Raw genomic sequence first — 21,768 nt, 5'->3', positions numbered from 1 at the left:
TTAGATGTCGGTGTATTTCCAAACAGGGCATTTCACTCGCTGCTTGACTTCCAAGCAGCCCCTCCGAGTTTGCGCCCGCTCTACCTCAGCAGGAAGCAGCGGAGTCGGTCTCTTAACTCAGAGAAAGCTGTAAAGGTATAAAGGATGGGCCTAGGCGGGTCACTCTCCGAGGTGAATCATGAGGTCAAAAGGGTGCCTTTTCCCCCTGGAAATCCCGGCACCTTTCTCTCCGCCCTCTGGTTGCCCCTCTCAGCCTACCGCCGCCGCAGCCTCTTCCCGCAGATCAAGGAGGGCCGGGGGAATTCACCGGCGGCCAGCAGCAGCAGCAGCAGCAGCAGCAGCAGCAGCAGCAGCAGCAGCAGCAGCTCGCACGTTCCCAGCGCAGGGGCCGGAGTTCGCCAGCTCCAGCCGTTCCGATGCCGGGGACCCTGGGACCGGCCGCGCCCGCGGCACCAGCCGAGTTTCGGTTTCCATTTCCCCGCCGGGGCGGTGTCTTCCCGGCGCTGCTCGCCGTGCCCCTGCCGAAGGGCTGCGGGTAGCGGGGATGGCGGCGGGACGGCGGCAGCGGCGACGGCGGCAGCGGCGGGGCCCGGGAAGCAGCACCTCGCGGGGTACGGGCGGGAGCGGTGGCGGGAGCGGCGCGGCGAGAGGGGCGGGTGGCGAGCGCCCTGCGGGGCTGGAAGCCTGCTGGCCCGGGGGGCTCCGGGGCAGAGCCAGCCGCTGCGGGAGCGGCTTACCGGGTGCCACCGCGCAGCAGGCGGGGGAGGCTGGGAGGAGATAGCCCGTGCCGGGGAACAGGCATGGATTTTCCTCCCTAGCTACACGTTGTGATTAAGCTGAGGAGGTGTGAGAAGGGTGGACAGTGAGTCTTCGGAGGTGTTAGGTAAATCAGAGAAGGCTCAGCTGAATGATTGCCTTTCATGCTTGGGCATCTCGGCTCTCAGACGCTTGTGCTGCAGTGGGGCACGCACGAGGAACTGAGGAGATCCAGTGCCTCAGGGTCAGGAAAGCAACTGCAGCCCATCAGCTGCAGACGAGAAAGAAATTCCTTCTGCTGGAAATAGGCAGTGTGTGTGTGTGTTCCATCATTGCTTCTCCAGTGTCTTGTAAAACATCGGACTTCAAGGCACCCCGTCCCCAAGGGTGTGACAAGTCTGGGGCTATCAGATACCTCAGGAAGCGCTTTTTCTCCCCAGGACACTCTCCACAGCTGTGCAAAAGAAACAGACTGTGCTTCTGCTGATGTTTTGCTGATCGTCTTGGGAGCTGGTTGGCACTGCAGCCGAAGAGATGGAGAAATGTCTTTTAGTGATAACCAGAAAAATTGTCTGGCATGAAACCAAGCAGTGGGCAGGACACTGAAACCCCAAGGGGCTCGAGAAGTTATACATGCTTGTCTCACTTCTTTCTGAGGAGTGGGAGCTCTTGGTGAATGCAGTAGCACACAGAGCTCTTGGGGAGGGGGCTGGAATAGTTAAGATGCCTGGTACCTTAGCATGACTGTCCTGTCTGTATTTGTTCTACAGAACTCACACAGTCACAGGGGAATGAGAAGGTGCAGTGTTCAAATCATGATGCAACACATATGCTTGTTCTCTCCCCTGATGGGAAGCTTTCTGAACAGTGGGCTACAGCTTCATCTAGCTGCTGTAAGACAAGGTAAGAAGCTTTCGTGAGGTGGAGGTATGGGTGTTAACGATCAGAGAGGGTCACCCACTTTTCCTAAAGGTAACATCCAAGAGACTGAGGCATGTTCCTGTTCTAGAGAGGGAACATGCATTCTAGTAGCCAAACCTTCATCTTCTTTTGTTACTCAGCAAGAAGTGAGGTGATTTTGAGGATAACACCAAGATCTGAGCTGCTTGAGATGCTCATGAGACAGCTTTCTCTCAAAATTCGTAAGGGTCGATATCATGTATTAGTCTTATGATCTGATAACTGGATATGTGGAGATTCTTTGCAATCCTGCCAGGGCAAAACAAAGATAATACAATATTTGGTGTAGAAATAGGCTTTTATTTAGGTACAGATCAGCTGGTAAGAGTTAAAACTATGTATTTGTCATAAGCTTATAATAGATGTGATAGCTAACCCTAAGCTACTAAAGAGAGAGATCAGGAAAGGAAATAAAGAGTTAAAGGGAAGTCACCACCCAGAGCTCCAGTGGCATCCAGTTGGTCTGGTAGTAGAAGGGGGGTGATGGTCCAGTCCTAGGATGTGACTTGAGACTGGTACTCTTCTTCTTTATACAGTTAATTCCTGGGATAGCCATGTGTGGTTACCCAGTAACTGTTACACGTTTGTAGTGAAAATTCTTTATCACCTCCTGCATTTCTTTAGTCCAGTTCTTTGTATAGACTTTAAGTCTATTCTGCCAAGTTGTTGATTTACATGGAACACTCTTGGAGTCTCTTAATTAGTTCAAGGTCTGGTTATCGCAGGATACCCTTGCTCAGTGCTAGCTGTGGCACCTATTTTGTGCCTCTTTGTCTACAATCTTAGCACATCCCACACCAAACTCTCCAGTTCACAGTTACCTGTGGCATTTGCCACATCCCCAGGTGGGGTGCTTGCCGTAAAATTGGTTTGGTGGTTTGAGGCCATCTCTTTGTTAAACACTGCTTATCTCTTGGATGTGACAAACACCAGACACCCTAAGTGTCTGAGTACACTGGTTATCTCTTGGGATTGTTCAAGACAAACACCATGCATCCAGAATGTCACACAGAGTAATGCAGATCACTTGCAAACCACATGTGGCTTGGGAAATGTGCAGGTGAAAAGGCCCAAGCACATCTGAACCTGGCCACCTTTTGATTAAGCTGTGAGGGTAACTGTCATTTAAAAATGGCACAGCAGTTTGCTGTGAGATTTTCTGTTAACTTGCCCAGGGCTGAGCCTGATCCTTTCTCAGCTTCCCATGGTGCAAACCACAACTAAATCAGTTAGCCCAGCTGCAGCAGGCTAGCAAAAGACAGGGCAAATCAGCTAAGGTGACCTGTGTTTTTCCACATAATTGCCACTAAATGTGCTATGGTGTGGTGAGCAGAGAATCCTCTTCCTTTACTTTGTCTCATGGTACAGCATCTACCTATTTTAATTTGATTTGGTTTGTTTTTTTCCTTATTGTTGTAGGCTGGTGAGAGAACTAGGAGACCAAGATATTGTTCAAATATCATGTGGGGACCAGCACGCCATGGCTCTCTCCAGAGGTAGCCTCTTTCAAACACACTTTTCCTCCAAACAGGAGTCACATTATGGCAGGCTTGCAGGGAGTGTTTGAACTCTTTCCAGTAGCTGGTGACACCATTAGAGAGTAATGAGTGACGGGTGGGAGACAAAAAGTGTGCTATCAGTCCTGCCTTTTCCTCCCAGCACCCAGGGACCTGCAGCTCTATCCCTCTCCGGTTCCTGAGCACTCCCAGTCCACAAAAGTGTGTTGTGGAGAGCAGACGTGGTCGCCCCACTCCGTGGTCATCAGACCTGCTCATTCTTAAGTTGGAGCACCTCTCTGTTTGGGAACTTCTTTCAAGTATGGTTTTAGAGGTGGAAACACCCTGCCTTTATTCTTGCTGTGCTGAGCCACACAGGCAGCATGGGACTGCCCCAAAGGGATCAGAAGCAAACAGGGAGTTTTGGCTGCAGATGATGGTCTCACCTTGGAGCTAGGTCCCTGAAAACAGCACTGCTTTTCACTGCTACTCCCAAAGTGCTAAGACTCAAAGAGGTAGTGAGGCTGAGCTGTTTTCTTTTGTTCTGTGTGTGAAGGAGGAGAGCTCTTCACCTGGGGCGAGAATGCTCATGGACAGCTTGGTGTGGGGAGCCTCACTGCATCCATCCCTCAGCCACAGTTGGTGAAAAGACTAAAGGGTATCCCACTTGCTCATATTGCTGCTGGAGGAGCTCACAGCGCCGTCGTGTCACTCTCTGGAGCTGTGTACTCCTGGGGGAAGAATGGTTTTGGACAGCTGGGACTTGGAGACACAGAAGGTAAGTAAGGACAGTGGTATGAAGGTTTGTTTTTCTGGTCAGTTGGCTTACTGCAGACACAGGAGTGGCTCCTCAGGGCTGTCAAGCCTCTTTGGAGAAGCAGTCGACAGTAAAGACTTTTGAAGAAAGTGTATCTGGGTAAGTTCTTTGTTTCCTGGCCAGGAAGGGCATGCAGGAATAGGGGATTTAGGGATAACTTCCAATCTGGCCAACTGGATAGTGTGTGTTCTTAAAACCGTATGTCTCAGAGGTCTCTTTTCATTCCTATTCTCTCCAGACAGTCTTGCATGAAATAAATAAATTTTATACCTCTTTTCCTGTTTTAATTCTCTGTAAACACAAGGTGAGAAAAAAATTAAAATCACACGTTGTCTTCAAAACTAGAAGGCTAGAACAGAGTTGCCCCAGACAGGCAGAACCTAGCCAGGTGAGATCTGCATGAGTCCCCACCCTTGAGAGTCAGATATTTTGAAGCCAAGTAACTTTTGGCATCAAATGTGAAGGAAAAGAAAATACTATGAAAAAGTCAGAGCATTATGAGAGAGAGCATATGATAGTGAAGGGTAGAAAACCACTCGAAGTCAAGTTGTAAATACACGAATTGCTGTAAGAGAGGATTGAAAAGCACTACCCTCCCCCCATTTTCTAAATCTGTATTTGTGTGAGACCTCCCTGTACTCTTTCACTTTAGCAGTGCTATCTTCCTTCCAGACAGAGACTGCCCAGCATATGTTAGAGCGTTAGAGCACTGGAAGACCGTATTTATTGCATGTGGGGCAGATCACACTGCAGTTCTCTCCAAGGTGAGTCTGAAATGGAAAGTCAGCATCTGATCGCTCACCCTGCATGAAAAGATATATTGCTAAAAGTCAGTACAGAGAAACTGGGATGGCAATGCCTGCTTCCATCCAAATTGATCCCCAAGGAATGCTGACTAAGCTGTTGGGAAAACTGGCCTTTTCTCAGATTCCCATCACCTGCATGCAGACTTTTGGAGGGAGATGGGGAATGGGAATCCTGAGGCAAAGAGATGTAGTTCAACTCTCAGTACTTTTTGAATATATTTTCTTTTTTATAGCATATTTGGGACTTCAGAAAATGTGAGCAATAGCATATTCATTCATACAAATAAAATTCTTACACAATAGGGAATTACTCTCAGGAGTTAAATTGCTTTTCTCAGGAGTTAAATTATTTGGACGTAAGGCAAAATAAGATTAGGCTTGATGCAAAGTGAACTCTACCTGTGTTTGAATCAGGGGTGTTTTGAATCAAGTCCCATATAATGTATTATATCTTGCTGGCTCTCACTCTTGGTGGTGACCATTTGAATGCCTTTAACAGTGCAGTGATGCTGTTGTTTGTTTCTTCAAGGAGGGGTTGGTGTGCACCTTTGGAGCAGGAGGGGCTGGTCAGCTTGGTCACAACTCTACCCAGAATGAACTTGTGCCTCGTGTGGTGGCTGAGCTGTGGGGAGCAAGAGTTTCTCAGGTTGCCTGCGGCAGGTGGGAAAGTACCAGAAACGTGCCTTTTAAGGTTAAAGTTTTAGGGGAACCACTGAAAAGCAGTAGGGAGGGGAATCACTGGGATGTTCACATCCCTGTATCCTGGTGGGTCCACACTGTCAGAATATTGTCCACTCTTCAAGTGTAAGCCACTCTCCTGCCACAGCCCCAGTGAAAGCAGAACTCTCGGCCTGTGCTGAGCAGAGGGAGAGGGCTGCAGAAAACACCAGCAGCCCTTGGCTTTTTGCTCTCTTAAGAAACAAAGGGTGTACTAGGTTACAAAGGGCAAAAGACTGTCAAAAGCCTGTGTTGGGAAAGTCACCAATTTCCCATCCACTCTGACAAACTGGTGGGCGCTTAGAAAGAACTGAAGAGTGGTGTTAATTACTCGGTATCATTCTGCCTTTCCTGTCTACTTTCTTGGGCTTTGTATCAATCTCAGCAGCATAGAAGTTGTGCTTTTAACAATGGAAGGGTGTGAAGCTAGCGAGGCATAATGCTTTATTTTTGTATGTGGAACCAGGGTAAATCACAAACATCAGAGGATAGTACAGGAAATTTGACTTCATATGTTTCTTTATTGCTAAATATTTATGGAAGGAAGGGTCCTAAGACTTTGGCTAAAAGGGTCCTATAGCTGGACTGTCGGGATTTTCAGACAAACCTCAGCTATCTATTCTGAAAATGCATCAGTAAATTTTATTTTGACTACCTCAGTGGTACTGTTATTATTACTATTGTTATCGCAATTTTTCTTTTTCTGAACAGTCAGCAGACGCTGGTCTATGTCCCCTCCTTGGACAAAGTCTATTCATTTGGCTCTGGTGAAGAAGGACAGCTGGGAGATGAGAGAAAGCCTAATCAGTTGATACCACTTCCCATCAATTCACCAGCGAATACTGAAAAATCCTGTCAGGGTAATGCCCGTGTGTACAATCTGTACTTGTTTCTTCCAGGGAAATGTTTGCTTTCTTGATTTCATGTTTACACCAAGAGGCTTACCTGCTGTCTCATGCTTGCTTGGTCATCCCAACAGATTCTAGCAATGGATAATTGCATTTGCTGCTTGATTTATCATCCTGGGTAACAACCACATAGACAGACAGCTGCTATTTGAGGGGTTTTTTTACTGTTCCACATTTCTGCACTGACCTCTCTGAAGATTGTCTCTTCCAATGTTCCTTTGAAAATCTTTTTATTCTTTTGCAGAAAATAGCACATCACAAAAGGTTACTGGAAGTATTACAAGAGAAATCCAAAGTAGTGTCCTTTGCAAAATGAGCAAGGTATGTCAATATTTGATCATGGCTTCTAATTTTACCATTGCTCACACTACTGCTGGAAACATTTGGATTTTCCATCCTGCTTTTAGCACTCCACGTTCATGTACGTGTCTTGCAGCTCTTTCCATACTTACCCAGAAACTTATTTGTATTGCAGTTATATATCTGTTCTGTGATTAATGCATATGGATGACCATTCATTTGTTCATACTTAGGCTGAAATCTTCTTGTAATTATTGTCTTGAAAAAAATAATCCCATCTGCTAGAATCGTAATTTTGTCAATATTTTCTTGCATTTTACATAGAATTCCTATTTGAAGGAAATTGCCACTCTGAAGGATGAAGATATGGATGCATGGATTTCTAATTCCAGTTTGCAACATTGGGAGCTTATAAAACAGTAAAGTCATAAACCTCTATATTTTCTTTTTTTTCTCTTCCCCCCCTGACCCTGATATATGTTTTTTTCTAAAAATTATATTTGTTTGGAGTCTATTGCAGGAAGTGATGTTCAAGAATTTAGCTGAGACAGAATCTTGTACCAATACTTCTTACCTAGTTTTCTGCACAGGGAAAAAGAGATGTTGATAAGCAGCAGCCCTTTGCTATCCCTTTTGTGGGAACAGAGCAGATGACCTGCCAGGCTTTGGAAGCCTGTCCTGCTCTTCTTGCACAGAATGGTTGTTAAGTTGATGAAGAGCTGACAAGTTAAATGAGCGAAAGGTGTGGTCTGCACGCCAAGGCCTTGTGCAAAAATATCAATCCAGTGTAACCAAACTGGATTGTTTTTGTGTGTCAGCATTTAAAAATTAGCCATCCCTTCATTAGTTATCCATTTTCAAAAGCAGGAATTACACAGTACTGTGGGAAGACTTACACTTATGGCTGAGAATTAGGATTACACTCTCTTTTTTTCAGGTCTTACATGGGAGGCTATTTTCTTTGGGCAAGTCTTCCTCCAGCTGCTGATTTTGGGCATTTAAAAATCTTGGCTAATTTGGATCTAAATGTTTATCCAACCATTTTTAGTATGGCTCGGATCATATGGAAATTGGTTTTTGAGAGGCTGAAAGAGAGGGTGAGAGAGAGGGTTCTTTCCAGACCTCAGTAGGAAGGGCCTGACAGCAAGTCACTCGATAAATAGCTGCTTTAATAAGGATATAACCAGGGATACAGGTGGTAAGTCTAATGTCCCTGCAGATGCCAGGAACCCAACATTTGTATAGCAGCAAACTGATACCCTGATAGATTTTCTCTCAGCATGCTACAAATATCCCTGTCTGTGGAGGGGTTCCTCCTCCTTCCCATGCCACAGTGGCTTTTATTTTGCATAACAAACAAAACCAGATACTGTCCCAACCTGTCAGGAGAAGATATCTCCATCATAACACCCACTAGCATGCAACACAGGCTGGCATGGGGTGCTTGAGCAGGTTTCTTTCCAAAGGAGAGCAGAGGTGGCTTGCTGAAGACCACTAACTCCTCGAATACAATGTCTTCTGCAACACTGTCAATAAAGTGGTGCTAAGAAAAGTTTTCTGTGGTCAGGTGCAGACACACTTGTACAGAGGTTTTTTGTTCTGAAGTTGCTGCTCATCTTGAAAGGACTGACTTTGGTTTGTTTTTTTAATATCAGGAATATCAGACTGATCTTTTCATCTGAGGCTTGCATCAACGGGAGCTTCCTGGGGAAAAGGTAGCGTGCGCTGACTTAGATGTGACAGAATGTATTGTCTGCATGCCAACTGACCGGCAAGTGTTATTATGTAGAGATTTGTCATTTCTGAATTTGCAAGAACCAAGTCTGTATTTTTCAAAGCCCATGCTAAAATTATTTTTTTTATCCCACCCAGGCTTATTGAAATTTGTTGTAGAAACTCACATTCTAGCAGATTTTTTTAAAAGATGTGTAGATGAGGCACTTAGGGACATGGTTTAGTGGTGAACTTGGCAATGTTAGGTTAACAGTGGACTCAATGATCTTAAATGTCTTTACCAACCTAAATAATTCCATGATTCTATGATAAGCCCTTTAGGCAATATTACAGCTCCCAAAGAATCCATAATAGCTTCTTCCCGCACTGCAATGCACGTTGATTTACAGTGAACTACAGGAAGCCTACCATTAGCTGTGTGCAGCTACAAAAGACAGGAAGGACAGAATATTGTCAATCAGGTCACACCACACCAAGACCATCTTCTTTGAACAGATGAAATGATACCCATTGGAGCTGGGGCTGAACTTTCCAAATATTTTCTGATGTTAGCATGCTTCACTATTCAGTCAGGAACAAAGAACAGCTGCTCACATAATTTGGTGTGTGTTTTTTTCCTTTGTGATAGTGACAAACACTTCAAAACTTCCAAAGAATTCTCAGGTGTAGACATGTCAGAAGTGCAACGATTTTATGAGAAGATCAAGAAGAAGCCAGAAGTCTTCCAGGAGGTAAGAATTCTCACTATACAGATACTGAGGAGGTCGGGATTTGTGTATTAAACTTGGGAATTCTGTGCCAACCTAATTAATAGATTATTTTGGGAAAACATAACTGCATTTTTAACCCTCATCTCTTCTTTTTTTTTTTTTTCTCTCTGAAGGTGCAAAAGGAGATTAAGAAGTTACTGCTGTCATTGTCTTCCTCTCCCATCTCACCTGAAAATTTTAGACTCTACTTGATCTTGCCTTTCCTTCTGCAGGACAATGATGACAGCTCTTTCCGTTCTCTCAGTCTGCTAGCACAAGCCATCACGAAGCTTCAGCCAAAAGCCCTGCAAACTCTTGGTAGGGTTTCATGATGATAGAATTGAATTATTTAAATGCTTTGTTATTTTCAGCTGCAGAGCAAGAGTTGGTACCGCCATTGTAATTTGTTCAGCCTGGAAAAAATGCTTTTGGTAGAAGTAGAAACATGGGGCCTATGCAGAATGACACAAGAGAAAAAAAATTCTCATTCTGAGGCTTAATAATCTTTGTAGTGCAAAAGTAAGCCTTTTTTGGAGTAGTTAATTCAATAAAAAGAGAAAACGCAGCTTCATCTAAAATTGCAGTTATTTGTGTGTTACCTGGGATGGATACTTCACTGCTGTTTTCTTTACAGAACATCTGTTGTCAAATCTAGAAACATCCTTTTTCAGGAGGCTGGTCTTTCTGTATCAGAGGGTTTCCCAGAAAAACCTGTCAGAATCTGTCATGGATTTTTGCCGAAGATGCGGAAATATTCTAATAAGCCCCTATGGCAGGAACCCACGTGAACCAGAAACTCTGCAAATACTGCAAATTCTTTACCAGGTGAGAAAGCGTTTGGATCCTGTTTAGAGAGGAGGTGTCAGTGTGAGTTTTAACCCTTTTCACTTGTTGAATTCTCTGCGTTTCCTTCTTACAAGGGAACACGAGGCCTCATAATTTGACACTGCTTCAGGAATCTCTTTGGCTGTACATCAGCATAGCTTTGAAGGAATCAGGCTCTTGCCTTGTGCCTGGCCGACCCTCTATGGAAATGAAGAGCTGAAGCATGTGATAGCCCCTGGCAGGGGCAGGGATGCATTCAGTAGTGAGAGAAGTGCATGCACTGATGCATACAGAGCTAAGGATGTGCTGTCCATTCCCCTTTCCACTAGCAAGATCCCTCACCCCAGTAACTGCTCACTGCATCTAAAAGACAACCCACCTGGGCCTGGCACATTGTGGCTGCTACAGTAACTCTGCATGGTGCTTTAAAAGCCTGCTGCCCAGGAAATTCTCTGGGACAACAGAATTAGAGCATCTTTAGCTGTATATGAGAAAGGGAAAGAAAGAGGGCAGTAATTGCCATCTTCTTGAGAACCATCCTTTTGCCTGCTGAGATGTTCAAAGTTCAGGAAAGTCAAGAGCTTGAGCATGCGTTTAGTACGAATTGGAGAGAGTTGTTAAATCTTGTTCAGACTTGAATATCATTTTGGCTGAGAACGCAGATTTAGGCCTCGGAGTTTAGACTCTTAAATCTGTATTAAATCAAGATAAACTCCAAAGAGCAGCAGGCCAGGTGCACTGTAAGTGGTTATGTAATTTGCAGCTTTATGTATTCACTGTTCCCTTCCCTCCCCCCGTATAGTATCTTTGCCAGGCAACACGTAGGAATGTGAACACTCAATGTGAAACACACCTTTCCTGATGGAGTACTGTTCAGGGGTCTGCAGTGTAAATGAAAATTGCCTTCCTGTTAGTTTATACACAGCGTTTTGAGACTTCTCGCTGTTGAGTGCTGTGCTACTTGTAGCGTTTCTATCCTGCCACTTCTATGCAGGGTCTCAGAGCAATTCTGCCGAGCCCTGTGACTCCTTAGTCCTGTCCTGCCACAGATGCAGAGCTCCCTGCATCTACTGACACCCCTTTCCGTACTGTGTGTATCAATGCAGGTGAACTCCAGAGCTGGTTTCAGAGTACTAGCAAAAAACTTCTACGTGCCTCAAGTGAGAGACGCTATGTTAATGCCTTTCTGTTTCTGTGCAGAAGTAAGTATAAAATCTTACCAGCACTGCTAAACACTTTTTGTTTTCTGTTTTATTTAAATGAGTTGGTATACACGAAAGTCTAGACTCTAGCCAAGTACATCTCAAAGACAGAGTGTTTTCCCTAGTCCTCCAGCTGCTCTATGTTATGCAGACTATTTACCATCCCAATACTTCAGCAGCTACAACAGCACCTTTCCTGAGGTGACCTTTGGTTCTGAGAGCTGCAGCTTCCTCCAACTTCTTAAGCAGCTCTTTTTGCTTTGAACTGGTGATCGGTGTGAAATGGCACCTTGAGGGAGGGTTGCTACGCTTCTTGTTACTTTGGATTCTATTATGTTTAATTAACAGTACCACCGTGAGGTCTCTTAAAACTTTTACATAGCAACCCTCCTGAGCATTTCAGTTTGCTTACATCGAAAAACAAAGCTGTGGTAATAAAAAATAATCTGTGAAATGGTCCATTTCTTCATGACACGAAGGAGTGAAAATCGGCTACCCGATGCAATCAGTGTCATAGGAAGCAGCATGAAATGGAAATGTGGACAGTAGAAGCTTCCTTAGGCAAAAATGCAGTTTTCTGGCGACTTGGCTGGAATATGCAGGGCAACGACTCACTCCTTTCATAAGCTTTTGTTTGCTAATGTGCCAATTCTCTACCAATTAACCAGAGTGGAGGAGGAGGTTTGAGAAACAGTATACAATCAAATATATATATATATAGTAGTATACAGTAGTATATATATATATATATAGTAGTATACCAGTATCTACTTTTGGTATTACAGTTAATAAACCCATCCGTTTTTAACAATGTTAAAATGTACCATAATCTGCGTATTCAGGACATTTTCACTATGTGTTTTGGTTTAGCTGAATTACAGAACATGCTGTTAAAACCACTCTTTCTGGTTTGTTTTTTTTCGAGGCACTGTAACACAAGTGTCTGCCTGCACAGAGTTCAGATGCCTCTCTGTCAGGGTTTCTCACTCACAGAAGTGTTTAGAAGCTGCTTTTATGAAGTGTGCCTATGTTGATAGAGTGTTCATGTACAGAAGGGCATGTTTCAGAATACACACTGGCAGTTCAGTCTGCATATGCACCCCCAAACTCTGATTTTGCAAGAAAAAAACAACACGTCTTCATCCTTGTCATTTCAGACGCCCCTATGGAATCTGACCAAATATCCATGCATCTTTAACATGGAAGACAAGCTCTTAGTTTATGGCATTGAACGCAAGTCTATAGCCCTCCGTTTGGGTCCTGTAAGTGTGGCCAATTTTTTTTACAAGTTAGAAGAGATAAACACACCACGAACAGACTGTTCCTTCAATCTTCAGATAGTCTACAGAATGACAGCCCAGGAACAGTGGCTTTTTCCAGTCAGAAGACAGTGCCTTCTGCAAGACCTATGGAACCATTTAAATAGTGCATCAACCCAGCAATTCAGGAGCACCTTAAAGGTAAGATAGCGTATTTGTTAGGTCAGAAAATACTGTGGCTGTGTGCTTTGGTTTCCAGTGTTACTGAAGTGTTGGTAGAAGGGCTGCAGTATTCATAACAGAACAACTACTCATCACATTTTTATAAAACATAGTCCATGGGAATCTAGAGTAATCTGGAGGGCAGAATCTTAAATTCTTATTCCAGGTAGCCATCAAGCTTTGTTGGTGCAAGTTAAATGCAAGTGGCAATGCTATTTGGGGTCATGTAATAGGATTGCTCAGGAAACTGGTAATTGGCAAAGTCCATTGCTATTTCTGCTAGATTGTCTTCAGAGACTCCAGGCTAGTTTGCTGTATGTGAAAACCATGTGGCTGGGGAGCCAGCCTTGGAGTCTGGCAAGCAACGCAGCCACAAAAGCCATTGCTCTCATGTAGATGCTGCCTGAGGGGACAAGGATAGTGCCAGCAAGAGAGGTGAGAAGCACGTTATAAGGCTCATGTCTCCATGTGGCTTTAGTTTCCACACAAACCCAAAGGTTCTGGCAGCTGTATTTTCTGAAGGTGTTGCAATGCTAGTCCTGCCCCACAGAAGCCATCAGCTGACTGACATGGGAGCAGGGCAGCTGGCCAGCCTGGAGCTCAGCTCAGGGACCGTGTGCCCCATCAGTCACTAGCATGAGCACGGTCAGTCTGGTAGCACGCCTGCCAGAACCAGCAACCACAGTACCCTGTTACCCAGTTCTGCTTCTTTCCAAGTGAGCCTTCTTGCCAACCTGATCTGTCAAAGCTCTTCCTTGATGAACACCAAGAAGGTTCTCAACAGCTCCTAGAGCTACCTTTCCTTCCCCCTTGCTCAGGGCATGAGCTGCAAGAGGTCTTTATTTACGGTGGCAATAAGGCTTGTGCTCTGCACTGTCCTCTAGGTCTGGAGTCTGTCTCCACTGATTGTAGCTCTGGCAAACAGCTGCACTTAGCTACCCAGCCTTTGAATACAGCTCTTGTGGGCACTGCCTTTCCTCGTGCCACCACAGCGTGATTTGCCCAGTAGCAGCCTGATCAGTTCGTGTTATTAGTAAGTGTCCCACCCAGAGATGTTGTGGTCTGCAGTATTTACAACTGAATTTCTGAATTTTTCACCAGGTAAAGGATATTCATGTGTTTGTGTTGCAAATATAAACTGCTCAGTAACGCAAACATAAAAACCAAAAGCTTTGGAATAGATTATCGTAGCATTAACCTGTCTCTTTATAGCTCTGACCTGTAAAGATATTTTGTCAGACAGTAGCAAGAGCAGTTCTCTGTGTATGACACCCTCCTAGTGGTCTGCCACTCCGTTCTCTAGTGTTGCTGTAAATGAAAACAGGGAAGGCTGAAGTATCTCCTGTTCCCTCTCCCCTTCTGAGCGGAGACAGTGCTAAGAAGAAAGACACTCAACACACTTAAACAGCATTTCTAGCTGCCAACTGGGCTACCAAACCCTGGGCTCAGCTGGAGTAATTTTTCCTCTAACCTGTCAGGACCTGCCCCTTTAATGAAGATGACCTAGCCTGGCTATCAAACTTGGGACACTCAGACCCATTTAACAAATAGTATAGGGACATGCATCTCCTAAGCAGACACTGGAAAATGTTGGAAGCCCCTCTTACAAAAGCGGGGCAAGTACAAGTACATCTTTTCTGCAGCACTGTTATTTCCTCACCTTTTTCTGGAAAGTAAATATTAAAAAATGAAAAAGGCAAGTAAGCAGTTACTGGACATACAGACTGGGCTATCATCCAAGTAAATTTCTTCACTTAACTCAAGTTTTGCAATTAAACATCAGCCTAGGGGTTTTTTTGTGTTCTGGCAGGGAAATTCTATGTTCTTTAGGCTGCCCAGGGAAGTGGCTGAATCACAATCCCTGGAGCTGTTTAAAAGATGTGGAGCTTAGGAACACTGTTTAGCACTGGACTGGGTAGAGCTGGGTTAATGGTTGGACGCGATGACCTTAAAGGTCTTTTCCAACCAGAAAGATTCTGTGATTCTGTGACACAAGACAATACATTTCAATACACACATCAATTCAAAATTAAACCAAAGCTTGTAATTCAGAGAGACAGTCATATCATGCTGCATGTCATTTTTATTATTTAAGATCATTTAGTCCAGTCAGGGTACAATTCTTCCTTGTAAAAGCAATCACCACCTAGAAGATTTTCATTAGTGCCACTACAAATGCCCAACACTTGACGGGATACACTGGAAGGAATTAGTGGTTCTTGTTATTCCTTCTCTTTATTTGCCTTAGCAGTAATTAAGTAGTAGGCTGTTGCAGAGGACTTCCTAAAGTTCCACATACCACTAGGAAAATTATGACAGTCACTAGCGGCAAAAGGGAACTCTCTCAAACCCACTGCAATACCCGACGAGATTAAACAAACCGTGCTGCTTTAGGGAAGCCCTGGGGCTAGCAGATGCATGGCACTAGTTGTGCCTGAAAAGCTTAATCCCCATCCAGGTCCAGAGGTGGAAGAATACATAAACCGGTATTGTAACAGGAAGCAGGAGACTGTAGAAACATAAGCTGTTTGTGCTGGTGCAGCCCTGTGGGAAGGCTTCGTCTACGCTCGCGGAGTAGAACAAGCCTGCCAAGGACAGGAGGGGCACCAGCACGGCCAGGGTGGGCAGGGAGGGGAGCATGCCTCCCGCTGCGGCCGGCGGCTCCTCAGGCCTGCTTCGCGCCTTCGGCCGCGGGCTTCTTCCCTGTCGTCCGGGCAGCCTCTGGGATCATGTTCGGGATGCCGTCAATGACGGGGTATGCAATGCCCAGCTCCTCGTTAATGAGCTCGTTGGTAGCTTCTTCGTACCTGGCCAGGCACGTCAGGAGAGGGGGGAAGGGAGAGGGATGAATAACGTGGCCTTGCAGCTCCTGCCGCTCCGCTCGCGGCAGCAACGCGGGCCCGGCCCGGGCGGCGGGAGCTGCTCTCCCGGAGGAGAGGGCCCGGCCCGGCCCGGCCCCCCCTCCGCCCCCCTCCCCGCCCCTCACCTCAGCGGTCGCTTGGAGAGCGGGCACACCAGGAACCGCAGCAGCGACGGCTCCAGCGCCTGCGGCCGCGCGGAGCCCGGGCCCGGGCCCTGCCCGCCGCTGGCCGCGCCCCGCAGCCCCGCGCCCCGCAGCACCGCGCCCCGCAGCATGGCGGCTCCGCCGGTGCGCCCGCCAACCCGCCCGGGCTGCGCTCCGGTGCGCGCTCGGGGGTTCCGCCTCCCGTTCCCCGCCCCCGCCGCGCCGGCCTCCCCGGCGCTGAGGGGGTCTCGGCCGCGCAGGTGTCGTTCGTGGGCGAGATGGGGCAGGACGGCGGCGGGCTGCGCCAGGAGCTCTTCAGCGTCGCCGCCAGGAGCCTCTGCCAGCCCAGCAGCGGGGTCTTCCGCCAGCTCGCCTCTGGCCTGCTCTGGTTCCCCAGCCAGGTAAGGGGCTGCCCGGGGAGGGGAGGCTGCCCCGGGGAGGGGAGGGGCGGTCACCGCGTCTTACATGCGCTTGTTTTGAAGCAGGCCACGAGCTGTGAGGACACCTTCTTCCGGATCGGGACACTCTGCGGAATGGCGCTGTACAACTCGTGCGTGGCGCCCTTCCCCTTCCCCGGGGCTCTCTACAAAAAGCTGCTGGGCCTTGCGCCTGCCCTGCAGGACCTCGAGGAGCTGTGGCCAGCTGTAGGCCGGTACGAGCCAGGCCCTGCCCCAGGTTTGCTGGGAAGCTTCAGGCAGCTCTCCTGGCTTGACGATGCGCAGGGAGATCCCCAGGGCCGTATTCAGGGTATCCACGGCAGCAACATCTGCCGGTGCAGAGGTGCTGGAAGCCACAGGTTTCCAAGGTGGTCCTTGTTGGGGGCATGGATGTTGCCCCTCTCGAGCAGAGGCTGGCATCGCCACAGTGGAAAGCCAAGGCCCGTGGCTTGGAAGGGGTCAGATCTCTGCTCCACGTGAGCTTCAGTCCACACTGTGCCTTCAGACCACTTTTTTTTTAAACCACCATGAGATCAAAACCACTTTGAGCTGCAGTTTGTACTTGGAAGAGTTGAGCACCTGATTGCTAATGTTGGTAACGATACCATGCACAAGCACAGCATTACCAAATGCTGCAGTTGTGGTAAATTTGAGAACCTGCATGCAGGGTTCCCATGGGCTGGGAAAGGAGATTTGGGGCAGATATAGCAGCAAGAGGTGCTGCTGCTACCAACACCAGTAGCTTCCAGGCTCCTGAAGCCGAGCTTTCTACACAAGTGCTCTCAACAGCCAATAAGATGAGAACCTCCTTTGTGGAGGCGGTGACTGTGTTGAGGTTCAAAAGAGCCTTCAGTGGACTGAAACATCAGGCTGTCTGCAGAAAGCACCTTTGAGAGGTGCTGCACCCCAAAACAGTTCTCTCAGGTCATCCTACTGGTCCACACTTAATATCCTCACTAGATTATAGTTGGAAGAATCAGGCTGTGGTCCAAGCCCTCTTGCCACCAGACTGTGTAACGTTATCCCCACAGGGCATGGGGATGGACTTGCCTGGAATACTTGGCAGCAAAGGCATTTGCCCTCAGCTCATGGCAGCAGTGGGACATAAGTGTATACAGATCAGTTTAGGGCCATATATAAAGGTTCTGTGTGACTCTAGGTGTTCTGTATGTGTATGCATATAAATACTGCTTGTCAAAGGATGATTTTCAGTGGACTTTGAAAGTACATTGAATGCTCATGTTTCTTCTCCCTTTTTTCCCCTTTGTTTTCAAAAGGAATCTTCAGGCAATTTTGGATGAAGAAGATGATCGTATCTTTGAGAGCCTGGAAATGGACTTCACAGTAAGACATTATTGTGCCATTCAGACATGCCATACCTGTACTCAGGCAAGACAGTGTCCCACTGCAAATAACACAGCTTGTCTGTAAACTCAAACTAGTAAGACTGCTCTGTCAGGCCCTGCAGAAAGAATGGTAGATAGTACCTGTATATCTGTCACATATAGGTACAGCATCCAAGGTTGTAATTTATTTGTGTAGATAATGGAAGAAGGAGATTCCGTGGTTGCTGTTGAACTTAAAGAAAATGGTGCCAGCATTCCTGTCACTAAGGATAACAGGTCGGTTTTAGTTTTCTTTTTCTTACCCTGTTGTTTTGAGTGCATGAAATACCATATGTATGCACATCACCATATACCCTTAGAAAATACTGAACATCAGCATTGTGCTGTTGGTCTTGGTCCAATGGGTTGCAGGCTCTCAGTTCTTGCTGTACATGCTGCCTATGTGCAAGTTTGTGCAAGCAGTGGGTGAGAAGGGGATCCTTGGAAATCTTAGCATCTGTGTATATCAGCAGGATTCCGAAGAGTATAAAAGACCCCTGAAGGATATTTTTAGGGAAATACAGACAACTTGTGTGGGAAATCCATCTGTAGGTACCCCTCTGTAATTTTTTTTAATGGGTAAAATGTTTCCTGCTTAGTTACTTGTATGGAATGTATCTTGCATATAACAGGAGGAGCCACTTGTCAATAAGGTATTGTATTGATATTGACCTCAACACAGAGGACAGAGATAAATTCTGTGGCCTGATTTATGCAGATGAGCTGAGGACCCACGGGGACTCGTGAAAGGGCTGTTGAGGAGGCTCAAAGTATAGCATTTACATTGAGTTGATTGTACAAGTGCAATGTCACTAAAACCTCCATCACTAAGAGAAGAGTGAAACTGTATTGATTAGCAGCTGTGTAAAGTTTTATTTTAATTTCTGGGTAATTCTTGGGCATTCAGTGGGAGTTTTGCTGAATCTACACCATTTAGGTCTGCTAGGTTCCATCTTAATAGGGAAGTGTCTGATAGGATTTCATTGGAGTGTTCACGTGAAGTACAAGGAGTATTATCAAAATAAATCCATGTTGGCCAGCATTCTCTTTCACATGTGATGATCCTCCCAGCTTAATTCAGTGAATAAATAATTGCTAGTTATTGCTCTCAGTAAAGACTGAGTCTTTACGGTAGAAAAGGTCATATGGAATAAAGGAATAAGGAATGAAGTTTTCTATAATTTTCCTTTTAAAAAAGCACTTGTCGTATTGCTTGTTTGATTCAAAATATCTTTGCAGGAAAGAATATGTTGACTTGTATGTGAATTATGTGTTCAATGAATCAATACGGAAGCCATTTGAGGACTTTATGCAAGGGTTTTTAAGAGGCTGCCCAACTGAAAAGTGGAAGATGTTTCTCCCTACAGAACTCCAGATTGTTCTCCAGGGACAGACAAAATTTGACTGGCATCTGCTGGAAAAGGTATTGGGTACAAGCCCAGTATATGTCTCCTGTATCTTTGTTTTATTTTTGTTGTTGTGAGTCTGTTTCCAATCTACATCATATACAATAACAAAGGGGACTAAAAATCAAGTTGTAGCTCAGGGATTGCTGTATAGATCCTTGAAAAACAAATGAACAAGCAGATTCCAGAGGTTAAGAGGATTTTCATATCTATGAACAAGATTATAAAATTTATCAGATAAACTGTTGTTGCTTTAAATAAAAATTGAAATAGCAAGGATAAACTGGCCAGTTTTATTTTTATCTCTTTGACAGAATGTGATATATGGTAATTACCAACCATCAGATAAAACCATCAGGAATTTTTGGGCTGTGTTTCACAAACTCCCAGAAGACAACAAGAAAAAGTTTCTTGGTAATATATCAGGCATTTAAAACTTTTCTTAGCCCTTTTCTCTCCCCTACGACACAAATTTCAGATCTTGCACATGAAAAATACTACAGTTCCAAACTGCTTTTCAACATGTCCTCCTGCATCCCCATCAGATTTTCTAGTGAAAACCACAGAGAAGTGACACAAATAATTGCACAGACACACTTTTGGCCATTCTCACATCACTTAAGGCTTGCCTGCGTGCATCTGACTGCCTTGAAGCTTGCAATTAATTTATCCTTTACTTTTGTGGTTATCAGTTGTTGGTCAGGGGACTCAGCTTCTAATGTAAGCAATTTAGCTTTCTCAAAGAATCACAGAAGCTACCTCATCCTTTTTAAATGTTGAAGGTCAAACCTGGCTTGACCTTTCTCATCCACAAGGTCTAGATATGTAAAAGAGGATTTATAATTGTTATGAATCAGCAGGACACTTGATTATATTCTGGTAGAAATTCAATAAAGCAAAATAATTAGCTTATGGAAATAGCTGGTTTTTTTACACCGATTTTTCTCATTATTTTCATCCTCTGATAACATTATCTTGGCTATTTTTATTATTATTATTTGCTAACTTTTTTTTTTTTTTCTTTTTCCCCCCTTCAGCTTTTTTGTCAGGATCTGATCGAATCTCTGCCTATGAACTGGAACGTTTTACATTTTCTATTGTAGATCCTCAAGAAGCAAATCCAGATGAGATGTATCCTTGTGCCAATACCTGCAGCCTCATTTTGTTCCTCCCCAGATACAGCAGAAAAAGAATACTCAAGAAAATGTTGCTCTGTTCCATAGAGCATGATGAAATGTTTGGTTTGCTCTAGCTCTTGGTTGGGAGCACTTTAAAGCAAAAGTAAGAAAACAAATCTTGGTTTCACTTGTCATATTTTTCCCAATAACTCGGATTTACTGGTTTCTGCCCTGCTTGGTTTTTACTGCACTTTATAAACATTTGAGTGTGTAAATTCACTAAGATTTTACATTGATTATAAAAATGAACTTAGGGCAGGTGCCTGATGGTTAGATGATAACGTTATGAAAGAAGAATCCTGTTAACATGCTTCCAAGAAGCAAGCTGATAACCAAGTGTATTTACCTCTATGCACTGCACTGTGCTGGTCTTGTTTAGTTGATGAGCTTTCAGCAGCAGGGATTCTGCAATCTATACATTACCAAACACTCAGCCAGTACAGGCTAAGCATTCATTGTTGCAAGAGGAAGCTAGGGTAAATGTTCATCTGTATTAGCTAAGAATTCTCTTAGGAAGCAACCAAAACTAAGGAGACCTGTTTCTGCAAGCTGTGATTTGAAGGAGCAGTCTGTGCTCACCTGAATATAGCCTTTGACTTAACTGAGAGAAGTTCTTGGGATGAGGATTTGATCATTCCTAGGCTTTGTCAAAAGCTGTATTTGTAAAGTATTCTTGGAGTTTTTATTATTTAGCAGGATACTTGTCATGTTTCTTTTTCCAAGGAGGTACTTGGCAATTAAAACATAACATTTTAGTCTTACACAGTAGCTCTGTCTACAGAACCCTGAGGCTTGCCCAGCTGCTGGAGTCTCATTGCTGAAACAGTGCAAATACTGGAGGGGCTTTGACAATGTCAGGCAGGATATAAAGGCAGGATGTGTATTTTTCTGTATATTTTGCTTTGTGTGAAAATAGAGAGAGAACAATCATAATTTTTCCGCAGCCCTCTCCTCTTCAGTGTGCTAAATGTGTCGGTGGATGTATAGATGTAAAGAAGACTTTTACTGTGTGGAATTAAATGATGATTGATTAAACTTCCACATCTGTAGTCAGTCATATTGTTCTTTTGTTATGGAGCTGCCTGTGCATGACACTGCATCTATGTTCTCTGTCTTTGTTGATACGGAGAAGCCATTTACAAGAGGAGTCAATTTCAAATAGGTGCATTGTATAGGCTGAACAAGTCAAGGTCTTTTACGTTTGGTGCTGAATATGCTTTAGATGAAATAAAAATTGAGAGCAAGAAGAAGACAGTGGTCCAGAGGTTGAGCCTAGGTTCAGTGAGAGAGATGAGAAGCCAGGTTTTTCCAAAGGGCGTGGCAGCTATGATCACTTAGATGTCTAACTTGAGCAGCAGAGCTGTTAAAAAAATACCCTGGAGTGTGGGTGCTGATCCCCTGCCCCACAGGGGATCCCTTTTGCAATGAAATAAAGGACAAACAGTACTTCAGTTGCATAATGAAAGTTGGCAAAATGTGGTGGCAATGATGCCCTTTCTCTTTGGCTGTCTTATATGAGAATGTTCGAACTACAGGGATTCCTCCAGGAATGCATGGTTTTGCCAGGTGTATATGTAAGTAAAGAGTGAAATGAAATACTCTATACC

The 21,768-nt window shown here is 45.0% G+C and overlaps 2 protein-coding genes across 6 annotated transcripts; one reads left to right on the top strand and one right to left on the bottom strand.

The window, feature by feature from the left end:
* Positions 1-543: 543 nt before the first annotated feature.
* LOC127384460 (E3 ISG15--protein ligase HERC5-like) lies at positions 544-21,218 on the top strand. Of its 5 annotated transcripts, none has more exons than XM_051618929.1 (23): positions 544-611; positions 1,527-1,659; positions 3,136-3,212; positions 3,769-3,990; positions 4,702-4,793; positions 5,365-5,495; positions 6,264-6,412; positions 6,705-6,781; positions 7,085-7,179; positions 8,416-8,475; positions 9,123-9,225; positions 9,378-9,561; positions 9,878-10,068; positions 11,175-11,270; positions 12,428-12,532; positions 12,608-12,730; positions 16,016-16,156; positions 16,241-16,407; positions 17,470-17,536; positions 17,735-17,814; positions 18,817-19,000; positions 19,298-19,397; positions 20,021-21,218. In XM_051618929.1, the coding sequence occupies exons 1-23, from the start codon at positions 545-547 to the stop codon at positions 20,233-20,235; spliced, it is 2,859 nt and encodes a 952-aa protein (XP_051474889.1). In that variant the 5' UTR covers position 544; the 3' UTR covers positions 20,236-21,218. The 5 variants fall into 5 exon arrangements, with proteins under 5 accessions (XP_051474889.1, XP_051474890.1, XP_051474888.1 ...); XM_051618930.1 differs by having other exon boundaries at positions 16,238-16,407; positions 20,087-21,218; XM_051618928.1 differs by having other exon boundaries at positions 16,238-16,407.
* On the bottom strand, positions 14,817-15,488 carry PIGY (phosphatidylinositol glycan anchor biosynthesis class Y). The gene has a single exon (XM_051618936.1). It carries the CDS (start codon positions 15,389-15,391, stop codon positions 15,176-15,178), a length of 216 nt encoding a protein of 71 aa, XP_051474896.1. The 5' UTR covers positions 15,392-15,488; the 3' UTR covers positions 14,817-15,175.
* Positions 21,219-21,768: the final 550 nt, after the last annotated feature.

Source organism: Apus apus, chromosome 4 (assembly GCF_020740795.1).
Source record: "Apus apus isolate bApuApu2 chromosome 4, bApuApu2.pri.cur, whole genome shotgun sequence".
NCBI classification, from domain to species: Eukaryota; Metazoa; Chordata; class Aves; order Apodiformes; family Apodidae; genus Apus; species Apus apus.
Note: the sequence above shows the minus strand (reverse complement) of the source record. Positions and strands in the feature narration are given on the sequence as shown.

Excerpts from the sequence above, each read along its gene's own strand:
- LOC127384460 (XM_051618928.1), top strand. The coding sequence starts at position 545 with ATGGCGGCGGGACGGCGGCAGCGGCGACGGCGGCAGCGGCGGGGCCCG. Across the intron at positions 3,991-4,701 it reads GGGACTTGGAGACACAGAAG|ACAGAGACTGCCCAGCATAT; the intron begins GTAAGTAAGGAC and ends TCTTCCTTCCAG. Across the intron at positions 8,476-9,122 it reads GGGAGCTTCCTGGGGAAAAG|TGACAAACACTTCAAAACTT; the intron begins GTAGCGTGCGCT and ends CCTTTGTGATAG.
- PIGY (XM_051618936.1), bottom strand. The coding sequence starts at position 15,391 with ATGCTCCCCTCCCTGCCCACCCTGGCCGTGCTGGTGCCCCTCCTGTCC.